General features: G+C 36.1%; 1 protein-coding gene across 1 annotated transcript in view; it reads left to right on the top strand.

Annotated features, from left to right (window-relative positions):
* The window catches only part of Bmt2 (base methyltransferase of 25S rRNA 2 homolog), a 63,827-nt gene extending 51,191 nt beyond the window's left edge, over positions 1 to 12,636 (top strand). Inside the window, exons 4-5 of the mRNA NM_001109221.3 lie at positions 10,315 to 10,429; positions 12,007 to 12,636. Of these exons, the coding sequence (NP_001102691.1) occupies positions 10,315 to 10,429; positions 12,007 to 12,636 (745 nt within the window). The remainder of the gene's footprint in view (positions 1 to 10,314; positions 10,430 to 12,006) is intronic.

Genomic DNA, 12,636 nt, shown 5'->3' with positions numbered 1-12,636 from the left:
GAATTGGGTTGAAGGAAGAATAAAGTGTAGGATTACAGTTTTAATCATTGCCTACTTATTTCCCCATGAAGACCACTTTCATGAATTATTATTTATTTATTGAATTTGTTCTTTCACACATATGTATGATACATTTTGATAGCTCTCTCTTCTCCCTCCTTCCTGTTCACCCAACCCTTCATACTACTCTGTTATCTACATTTAAGTCTCTCCTGTTTTTTCTTTTCTTTGTTGTCCCTTTGTGTTGACCAAAGTCACCTGTGTAGACTTGGCGTTGGAACTATGTTTTGAAGCCTCATAGGTCTGGCCCTGAATGTACAGATGAGTTTTATCCATTCAAAACAACTCCCTAGTTATCAGAAATGATAAGTAAATGAACTTTGAGGTTCTAATTCATCCTAGATAGAATAACTATCACCAAACAATGTGAATAAATTAACTGCCACAAAAAATATCATTTAATTTCACATAACCTAACTCCTTCCCTCCTAGACATATATTCAAAACACTCCATACCCTACCGCTGAGATATTTGCACATATATGTTAGTCGTCCTTCTATTTACTATACAAGGAAATAGAACTATTGAGATGTCCCTTAATAGAAGAACCAATAATGAAAATGTTGTACATACAAAATGGCATACTGCTCAGCAATAAAGAAAAATGAAATCATGACATTTACAGAACTATGGATGGACTGAGAATATATAACACTAATCTAGGTCAGCCAACCTCAAAGGAAAAAGTCCACTTTTCCCTCATGTAGATCCTAGTCTATATAACATTTAGAAAAGAAACCGGGAAAGGGTAATCAGGCAACAAGAAAGAATGAAATTCAGGCATAAGGACAGGAATTGTGTAATAATAATACAAAGCTAGTTGTTTTTCTAGTCTCAATTAAGGTATAGTTTTCGTTTGTTTGTTTTGGCGTGTGTGTGTGTGTGTGTGTGTGTGTGTGTGTGTGTGTGTGTGTGTTGTTCTTGTTGTTGTTGTTGTACTAGTTGATAAAAATGTAATTGATAGTGAAAACATAAAACCTTAAGCGAAGCTCTGTGCCTTCAGAATAGCCTCTCTCAACATTCCCTAGAGGAACAGACTTTGGGACTGAGAAAGTGTTTGCTTGAGTGGCTCCCTTCATCTAGCTGTATGATGTTACTTACAAGGTTATTATAGTCAGGTGATATGCCCAAGAATGAATTATCACTAGGGAGTGCTATCTTGCCTTTAAAGTATATATTGTTATTAGTATTAAACCTCAGTAAACACTAGTTATTTTTATAGACTGATATAGAACATACTTATGCTTTTTAAAATTTTGTTCATAAATCATTTGTATTTCAATAAATACAATTCATTTTCATCAGAGGGGCTTGATATTAAGTCATAAGAAAAATGTTGGAAAACTATCATAGATAACAGTAATATTATAATTATTATAATTATTAATATTATAAATTAAAATTTATGCCATACACCTTACACTGATTTTCAGAAAATTCATACAAGTATGGTTCATGCTAGAGTATACTGAACATGATTGCATGTTCGTAACCCAAAAGCAGTGAAAAAAAAATCATACTCAGCTATTAATAGGGAAAGTCAATTAAGACATTTTAGCTGGCTGAGTATTTACCCATTTTTGGTACTATAATTTCATTTGCCTAAAATTGGAATGATCATATGCTTTATTTTTGTACAGTCTTCTTGAATATTTGCTAGTTTTCCTTTATTTTCAGAAGTGTCCCAGATTGGACTGCACACATATTTTGATAACCATATCTGTAAAATGCATAGTGCCATAACCTAACAGGTATAAAGGACACTAAGGACAAGGATTTGGTAGATAGAAGAATATAGGTGAATGGACATTGTGACTGATAGATGGCTTTACTCTTTCTAAGACAGCAAAACTGGAGGGAGGGAGGGTGGGAGGGAGAGAGAGAATGTGTGTGTGTGTGTGTGTGTATGTGTGTGTGTGTGTGTGAAAGAAGCAGGCACAAAAATAATAGAAAGTATTTGAAAAGATACTAAGTCTGCAAAAGCTACCAGATGAAGAGTAGAAATTCCAGAGTGAAATATCAAGTAGCCTCAGCCACTTGACATCAGAATGGAATTTTTCTAGTCATTCAAGCAGCAATATTTGCTAAGTGCTACTGTTCTCTTATTCTTTGCTAGCTAACAGGGAATTTGCGGAAAACAGGTGTTAAGACCTTTAAAAGGAAAATGTAATATTAAAAGAGATATATGTGGAGTTCTAGATATGTTTTAATTTTTCAACTGTATATTTTTGTATTACGATTTTTGGTTGCTTAATAATATACATTGTAGTTTGCAAATATAAAGTATTCATAAATTGTGGAGAGCACAACTCAGGGGTTAAACAACTGTCCAGCCAGGAGGCACTGAATTCAGTGCCCAAGACTAACCCAACAAGAAACAGAAAACCAATGCTACTTACTGAAAAAGACAAGGATACATGGTTTGTTCTAAATAGTAACAATGGTTGTTTGGTAGAAAAACTAATTTGTTATTTTAACTTTATTTAAAGTGTGTAGTTCTTTTCTGCTGACTGAAGAGAAAAATGAAAGTTTCATATGATATTTCATGGTTTCCATTCTACCCATTCTAGAATGCTATTTTCAGAAGACATAATACACACAGTGTATTACAGGTTGTATATCTAAGTGGGAACAGCTGTGCTTTAGATTTCAGGGTTTTTTCTTCTTTGGAGGGATCATATACGCATGCAAGGAGGTAGCTTAGAGATGGAAACCAGGTGAGACATCACTTCATTGTTTCATGCAACACACAGCCTAGAATTTGTTACCATATGTGTGAAAAGATTGTGCTTTTGACTGTGACTCACCCTGTGAGGACAGGTGTGGAATTTTCCATCTAAGTTATCTTGTCCAGAGCTCATTAAGTCTTAGTTTTTAGAGCATTTCAAGTTCTGTTTTGGACTAGAAATAAATTCATTTGTTCTTCATAATGAGGGGGGAAACGCGGAGCAGACTGGTTTTTCTTAGACAAAGGGACTAGCCCCTCTGTGCTCCTGTAATTTTTCACACAGTGTTCTGAAAGCCAAACATGGAGCTATGAGCTGCAACCCTGGCAGTCTACAGTTTTGAGTTCAGTGCTTGAGCTGTGCAGTGAGATCCAGTCTCAAAAATACCCTAAAAAAAAATGGTTTTATCAGGGTTAGGAAATCATAGGAAAGTGAGATGGCTATAAGAAAATTTTTCAACAGAAGAAAAATAATTATCTTTCAAGCCTTAAACAATTATAAACAATGTATTTGGATAGGTTGTGCACATTTTGTAGTCAATAAAGTTCATGACATAATTGACTTTAACTTTCATTTATGCAATCTGAAAATGATACTGAGTTGAACAGTACATTGCTTTGAATAGCACTGTAAGTGTTGCAGTTTTCAGAAATATGGCAAATAAGGCATTATCATTGGCATTGTTTTAATTTTTAAGACCCTGAAAAAAATATAATATGCAGAAGTATAGAGGAAAAATATAAACTCTTATTTTTGTTATTAAAAATAGATTTTTATACAATACATCTTAATATGTTTTTTCCTCTTCCAGCTCCTCCCATATCTCCCTACCCAGTCAAATCTAGACCCTTTTTTTTGTCTCTTACTAGAAAATAGATAGGCATCTATAGCAGCAGCAGCAGCAGCAGCAGTAGTAGTAGTAGTAGTAGTAGTAGTAGTAGTAGTAGTAGTAGTAGAACAAACGAATAATATAGAATGAATAAGTGAACAGAAAAAAGAACATAGGAAACATATATAGACATGGAGATATATATATATTCAAACATGGAAATCCCATAAAAACACAAAACCAGAAGCTATAATACACAAGTAAAAAGATCTGTAGCATTTTTAAAATGCAGCCAAATGAAGCTTGGCACACACACACACACACCTCCAAAATACTATTGAATTTGTTTTGTCTTGGTTATCTATTGCTAGGCATTGGCCTTCCTTTAAGGGAGTTTTGTATACCCAGTGAGACCCCATTGGAAACGACTAATATTCTTTTGAAAGTTCTTATCAATTGGAGATAGCTTCTCGCTAAGCATGACACTTGTGTCTACTTCTCTCCCATCCTAGCACTGGGACCTCATCTAGCTTAAATCTGTGCAGGCCCTGTGTCTGGTTCAACAATCTGTCAGTTTATACGTGCATTGGTCCAGTTATAGCTAGAAGTCCTCGGTTCCTTGGTATGCTTCATCCTTTCTGGTTCCTACAGTCTTTCTGCCTCCTTTTCAGCAGAGTTCCCTGAGCTGTGAGGGGAAGAATTAGATGGAGACATCTCATTTAGGACTGAGATTTCTAAGGTCTCTTATTCTCTACAGTTTGTCAAGTTGTGGATCTTTGTATTTATGAACTCTAAATTTCAAATACTGTAAGATCCCTGCTTTGTTTGTAACCTTGCTGTTTTGATTAAAATGTTAACATTATTTGGAAGAATGTTGAAAGGAGGGGAAAATCAAGGAAAGCATGCATACATTCATACATACATACATATGAAAATTTCTACTAATTCACTTTGTGTCTGCGTGCGTGCGTGCGTGCGTGCGTGCGTTCGTTGTGTGTTGTGTGTTGGAAAAAGATCACTTGAGCCTGTGAATGTTTAAGCACTTGTGATATCTAGAATTCAGGTCTATACAGGCTCTAACAGGATCTATAGGTTTGTAGTATAAAGCCCAATTTCACTCCTCTCTCTCTCTCATCCCTCTCACTTGTCTTGTCCTTTCATTAAACCTCTCCACATTGGGGGAGGTGGGGGTTCATCAGTGGCTCATATATTTTGGGGTCTAAACCTTCTACCATGAAACTTATGGGATAGCTACTGCTATTTAAAGTGCCATCACAGGATCTGAAACTACATACTGTTCATACCCCTTTGATGTTTTCAGTCATCCCTTTGCCCTTGTTTGTTCCTCTGGCTATTGGAGGGCCTTCCTTTTCTTCCCTGGTTGTTGCCCTGTGCATCACATAGCCAATGAAGACTCACTACCTAATTGCAAATTTGCCAAAATCAAAGCAGTCATCTTGAGCCATAGGGGTTCACAGAACTGTGAAGTGAATCCCTACACCAAGTTTTATAATGTCGTCTTTCTTCAATTTATTCTTATACAAATAATGGCCAATTCCTCAGGAGTGTAACTGTATGGAAGGATAAATACATACTTAATTTCAAGAATATCCTTTATTGTTTCTACTATTGGGGGAATTTTTTTGAATAACCTTTATAATAGTCTTATTTATATATAAAGAAAAGTCTTATGCATGTATCAAGTGTATAGCTTTCATAAGTATCTTATCAACGTAGTGATATTTTATCAATTTGAGATTTGTGATCACCAGCAACTCCACAAAAAGAATCATTAAATATGGGCTCAAGAGATGGCTCAGAGGTTAGCAGCACTGACTGCTGTTCCAGAGGTCCTGAGTTCAATTCCCAGCAACCACATAGTACCTTACAACAATCTGTAATGGGATCTGATGCCATATTCTGGTGTGTCTGAAGACAGTGTGTATGGTGTGTACTCATGCACACAAAATAAATAGTTCTAAAAAAATTAATCAAATATGCTGAAAATAGAAAATAGTTTGAGTGTTGTAGCCACCTATCTAATGTGCAGTCCTTGTTCCCTAATTCATCCACCTCTTCACATGTTAATTCATTTTTAGAATGAATTTTTCCAAATATTTTCATTATCTTAATATTAACATAGGGTAACTCATGCTTAAAAATTCAGTTGTTCCTTCGTTTTAAATAGAGAATGACTTTTTTTTATTGCTTGACCTTTTAATAATTTTGAATGTCAGAAAAAAATGGCCTACTAGCACATACTTGTAGTTGCCACACTTGGGGGCTAAGGTGGGATCATGAGTTGAAGGTAATCCTGGGCTAGAAGCTGCCTGAGCTGCAGAACAAATTCTAGGTCAGACCTTGCCTTTAGAAGAAAAAAAAGTAGTATGTGTACTTTTTTAAATGTATGTTTACCAGACATTGGTCAAGCATTGAACAAATATCTTATTTTGTCCTGCTTATCCCCATAGTACCTGTTAAGAGACCAATCAGGTTTATTAAATTGGATTGGTCTAATTTCAGAAGTCATTTTTTTTACTGTATCATATCTTTTTTATTAGATATATTTCTTTTCTTTTCTTAAAATTTTTTTATTAGATATATTTCTTTACTTACATTTCAAATGTTATTCCCCTTCCTGGTTTCCTGTTCATAAGCCCCCATCCCCTCCTCCCCCATATAGGTATTCTCCCCATACATCCCCCTTACTGCCCCACCATATTCCTCTGCACTGGGGTCCAACCTTGGCAGAACCAAGGATTTCCCCTTCCACTGGTACCCCAACAAGGCTATTCTCTGCTACATATGCAGTTGGAGCCCTGGGTCTGTCTGTGTATAGTCTTTGAGTAGTGGTTTAGTCCCTGGAAGCTCTGGTTGGTTGGCATTGTTGTTTTTATGGGGCTGCAAGCTCCTTCAACTCTTTCAATCCTTCCTCTAATTCCCCCCAAGGGGGTCCTATTCTCAGTTCGGTGGTTTGCTGCTAGCATTGACCTCTGTATTGGACATGCTCTGGAAGTGTCTCTCAGGAGAGATCTATATCTGGCCCCTTTCAACATGCATTTTTTAGCTTCATCAATCTTATCTCATTTTGGTGGCTGTATATATATGGGCCACATGTGAGGCAGGATCTGCATGGCCATTCCTTGAGTTGCTGCTCTAAACGTTGTTTCCATATCCCCTCCGATGGATTTTTTTTTCCCCTTTTAAGAAGGAGTGGGAGCATCCCCATTTTGGTCATCCTTCTTCTTGAGCTTCCTGTGGTCTGTGGATTGCATCTTGGGTAATTCGAGCTTTTTGGCTAATATCCACTTATTAATGAGTACATATCAACTGTGTATTTCCATGATTGAGTAACCTCACTCAGGATGATATTTTCTAGTTCATTCCATTTGCCTGTGAATTTCATGAAGTCATTGTTTTTGATAGCTGAGTAGTTCTCCATTGTGTAGATGTACCACATTATTTGAATCCATTCCTCTGTTGAAGGACATCTGGGTTCTTTCCAGCTTCTGGCTATTATAAAGAAAGCTGCTATGAACATAGTGGAGCATGTGTCTTTGTTGTATGTTGGAACATCTTTTGGGTATATGCCCAAGAGAGGTATATCTGGGTCCTCAGGTAGTGGAATGTCCAATTATCTGAGGAACTCCAGACTGATTTCCAGAGTGGTTGTACCAGTTTGCAATCCCACCAACAATGGAGGAATGTTATTCTTTCTCCACATCCTTGCCAGCATCTGCTATCACCTGAGTTTTTGTCCTAGCCATTCTGACTGGTCTGACTGGTGGAATCTCAGGGTTGTTTTGATTTGCATTTCCCCGATAACTAAGGATGTTGAACATTTGTTTCGGTGCCTTTTGGCCATTCGATGTTCCTCAGCAGAGAATGTTCTGTTTAGCTCTGTACCCCATTTTTAATAGCGTTATTTGGCTCTCTGGAGTCTAACTTCTTGAGTTCCTTGTATATTTTGGATATTAACCCTCTATCAGATGTAGGATTGGTAAAGATCCTTTCCCAATCTGTTGGTTGCCATTTTGTCCTAACCACAGTGTCCTTTGCCTTACAGAAGCTTTGCAGTTTTATGAGATCCCATTTATGGATTCTTGATCTTAGAACATGAGCCGTTGGTGTTTTGTTCAGGAAATTTTCCCCAGTGCCCATGTGTTCAAGACTCTTTCCCACTTTTTCTTCTATTAGTTTGAGTGTATCTGGTTTGATGTGGAGGTCCTTGATCCACTAGAATTTAAGCTTTGTACCTGGTGATAAGAATGGATTGATTTGCCTTCTCTTCTACATGCTGACCTCCAGTTGAACCAGCATCATTTGCTGAAAATGCTATGTTTTTTCCATTGGGTGGTTTTGGCTCCTTTGTCAAAGATGAAGTGACCATAGGTGTGTGGGTTCATTTCTGGGTCTTCAATTCTGTTCCATTGGTCTATCTGTCTGTCTCTGTACCAATACCATGCAGTTTTTATCACTATTGCTCTGTAATACTACTTGAAGTCAGGGATGGTGATTCCCCTAGAAGTTCTTTTATTATTGAGTATAGTTTTTGCTGTCCTGGGTTTTTTGTTATTCCAAATGAATTTGCAAATTGCTCTTTCTCTATCTATAAAGAATTGAGTAGGAATTTTAATGGGGATTGCATTGAATCTGTAGATTGCTTTTGGCAAAACGGCCATCTTTACTATATTAATCCTACCAATCCATGAGCATGGGAGATCTTTCCATCTTCTAAAATCTTCCTCAGTTTCTTTCTTCAGAGACTTGAAGTTCTTGTCATACAGATTTTTCACTTTTTTAGTTAAAGTCACACCAAGATATTTTATATTCTTTGGGACTATTGTGAGTATTTCCTTAATTTCTTTCTTAGCCTGTTTATTCTTTGAGTAGAGGAAAGCTGCTGATTTGTTTGAGTTAATTTTTAACGCCAACACTTTACTGAAGTTGTTTATTCTTAACTGTATCCTCAATAAGGGTTAAAATGGTGATGGAATCGTATACAGTGCATACGTTATAGATTCTCATTTTTTCTGACTGCTGTCATATGAATATTCAGATTTGCACAAATGTATGCTAGGCAGTTTTCTGGCTGTTGGCTAGACTTTGGTCTGACTGAGCATTGTGTAACTTATGCCACAAGAATTTGCTGGCTTCTATCTTCCTTCAACTAGCATATTGTCATATTTCAAACAGTGACAAGTTAATTCACTTGACAAGTGATTATTACAGGCGTAATCCAGTTTACATGTGACAGAATTCAGCTTAGATTGGCTATGGTACAAAAGGTTACCTCTCAAGTTTCTAGAGCAGTTCTTGTCACTGAGAAAGTTTCTGGCTATTTCATACAGAAGCTGGCATTTATCTTGATTTTCTAGTCAGAACAAGCTGTTTTATTTACACAGATGTGCACGCATGCATGCACACAGACACACACAGAGAGAAAGAGAATTCACTTGGAGAAATTGCTAATCCCCTATATTCCTATAACCTTATTCAGATGAGTTTTTATAATTGCATTTCATTTATAAAAATCTGTTTATTTGATTCATATTTTTGATACTATCTTATGTACTGTAGTAAAGAAATTATCATGTATGATTTGAAATAGATGACTTTATTTCTATAAAGTCTTAATACATCAAGGTCTGAATATATAGCCCACATATTATATTTCTTCCTTTTTAAAAAAAAAATCACTTTTAGATTTGTAGTTTTAAAGTCATTATAAAGCAAATACTAGCCAAGGCACAGAACAAAGTTAGACAAATCTCTACACTCTAGCCTTAAAAAAACTCTGTCTTTACATAATTATTTATATTCTCTTTCCTTTATTTTTCATGGTATAGTCATAAATTTTGTAGAGAAAATTATTGTATTAAAATGGCAGATGTTCAAAGTTAAAACAGTCATACTATTTTATTGTACTTATTCAGCCTGAATTTGGGAACAACAAGGCGACTGCCTACCCCATAGAGTCATACTGAACTTATGATTAAATTTGCTACCGCATTTTCTGTTGGTTTTTTTTTTTTTTTTTTTTTTTTTTTTGGAAATGAAGAATACATGCAAATACTAAGTAAATTCAGTGTTTTAAAGAATTCTATTTTATTATTTATTAATTGTTTTCCTTTTGTTCATTTGAGTCATTGAGACAAATTAAGGTGAAATTCAAATTATATTGACTAATCAATTGAGTTAATTCTTTCCTATACATAATGGTCTCAAAATCTAAGGTGTGGTTCTTGGCTATGAAAAATTATTTTCACACTAAGTTGTATTTGTGCTTTTATTTTTTACTTTTCATTCTTTTTTATTCTTTACTTTTTTCTGTGAGTGTAGAGTGCTCTCAGAGGCTGCATGCCAGGGTATTCTACAGAAGCTTAAATAAAGCAGCAGCTGTTAGACTCCACTATATACCAGACATTAAAACAGTCCAAGAAAGAGAAAACATGGCCTCACTTTTTACTGCTGTTCTTAAAAGTACTGTTTACTTAAAGATAGAATATGCAGCGGTATGTGAAAGGTCCTGGCGTTTCTCCTATACCGTGGAATGCATAGACACCAACATCAACAACTGTCCTCAGGCCCGCCTAAGACAAGCCTTTCAGAGCTCGCAGTCTTCAGGAGAATTGTTGTTTGGCACGAGAGTTTTGCATGGGTTACTTCAGTGTGTTTTAACCATGTCCCTGTTTCAGGTTGCTTCAGGCCTCAGGAAAGATAAGATTACTTGACGTTGGCAGCTGCTTTAATCCGTTTTTGAAGTTTGAAGAATTTCTAACTGTTGGCATAGATATTGTACCTGCTGTAGAGGTATGTGGTTTCATTTACAGACTGTTTTTAACTTGTATCCTTAAAAAGGAAAAGCACTATCTTTACATTCTTAAAGTAGCAAAGATATTCTTACTGTCAATTAGCAAATTATTTCTGAAAATTTTTAGCATTTAGCCAACCAATATTAACATATTTTATTTTCTTTGTTTTGTGCCTTCTGTATATCTAAAAAGCCAGGACTTGGAAGTATGCTGTTGTAGAAATCATTGTAATTTAAAATGTGTAGGTTATAAAGATGTCTGTGTAGCTGTACTGCTCAGGGTTCACCGGTGACTGCCTTTGTACTCCATAAGCATGGTTCTCCTGTCTTAGCCTTCCACCTTACTTAAGGCTCTAGGTTGTGTGCATCAGCTTTTTATGTGAACTCTAGGGCCTAAAGCTCATGTCTTCAGGATATCATGGTGAGTGATTTTACCCATGGAGCCATCCCCTAAACCCTATATACTTTCTTACTCCATTTTTCTATAGTTTAGTGTCTAGCCAATTATGAAATATTTATTTCTTTGTATCATTTTCTTTCATCATTTGATGGCATTAATTAAATTTAATGTGCAGTGTGCTTCAAGGCAGAAATTAATTTTTAAAGAGTATAAGTGGTATTGTTATCATTTTTAAATGCTTGGATTTAGTACAGTAAAAAGCATTTTACTGACCTTTAAAGAGTGCTGGCACCATTCTGCATATACAAAGTCTGTCCATCACTTACACTTCTATCACTGTGACAGAGCACGTGACAATAGATCCATTTGCTTATTAGGCCAACTATTGATAATAAACTGAATACAAATGTAAACAACTTAGAAAGGAATCACTCTTGTATGTTCTTATCCAAATTAAATTCCAAATAAGCATCAGTTTTAATAGATGCTTTAAATTATCCCTAGTTTACTAATATGTAAGAGAGTTTGTGTGTGTTTGTTTGCATATATAGAATGATGGTTAGAAACTTGGGAGACTTAATTACTCAAGGTTTTTTAAGTTAGTAGAGAACAGGGTATGGGGGTACACATATGCAATCCCAACACTTGAAAGAACACTTGGGTTTAGAAGCCCAGTGTTAGCCTTGACTTCAAGATTTGAGGCTACCCTGAACCACTGGAGACCTGACCCCATCTCAAGTAAATTAAAAAAATTAGTAAGTAGAAAGAAATGAAAATCTGTGTAGAGTTAGTAATAAATAATAATTAATCAATGCTGAATTCTATACAGAAACTGTGAGATGTTAAATATCATAGTGTGAAGCTTATATATTAAGGTGCACATATTCTCAACATTTATTTATTTATTTATTTATTTATTTATTTATTTATTTATTTATTTTTAATTTTCTAAGGCAGGGTCTCACTGTGTCACCCAGACAGGCTTCCAGCATACAGTCCTTAGCTCAGGTTCCTGAGTCCTGGAATGACAGCCTACGTGTCACACTGTGTAGTTCTTACTCTGCCTTCCTTGTTGTTTTTATTTCTGCAGAGTGTGTATAAGTGTGACTTCCTTGTTGTTTTTATCTCTACAGAGTGTGTATAAGTGTGACTTCCTTGTTGTTTTTATTTCTACAGAGTGTGTATAAGTGTGACTTCCTGAACTTGCAGCTGCAGCAGCCGCTCCAACTTGCACAAGACGCTATAGACGCTTTTCTGAAGCAACTGAAAAATCCTATTGATTCTCTTCCAGGAGAACTTTTTCATGTGGTTGTTTTCTCTCTCCTCCTTTCCTATTTTCCATCACCCTACCAGCGATGGATTTGCTGTAAGAAAGCCCATGAGCTGTTAGTGCTGAATGGCTTACTGCTCATCATCACCCCCGACTCCTCCCATCAGAACCGGCACGCCATGATGATGAAGAGCTGGAAGATTGCTATAGAATCCCTGGGCTTTAAGCGCTTCAAGTATTCAAAATTTTCTCATATGCATCTCATGGCTTTTAGAAAAACCTCCCTTAAAACCACGAGTGACTTGGTTAGTAGGAACTATCCAGGGATGTTATATATTCCTCAAGATTTCAACAGTGTAGAAGATGAGGAGTATTCTAACCCTTCCTGCTATGTCCGATCAGATATAGAAGATGAACAACTAGCGTACGGTTTCACAGAGCTCCCTGATGCTCCTTATGATTCAGATTCTGGAGAAAGTCAAGCCAGCTCTATCCCATTCTATGAGCTAGAGGATCCCATCTTACTTTTAAGCTAA

The sequence above is a fragment of the Rattus norvegicus genome, chromosome 4 (genome assembly GCF_036323735.1).
Source record: "Rattus norvegicus strain BN/NHsdMcwi chromosome 4, GRCr8, whole genome shotgun sequence".
NCBI classification, from domain to species: Eukaryota; Metazoa; Chordata; class Mammalia; order Rodentia; family Muridae; genus Rattus; species Rattus norvegicus.
Note: the sequence above shows the minus strand (reverse complement) of the source record. Positions and strands in the feature narration are given on the sequence as shown.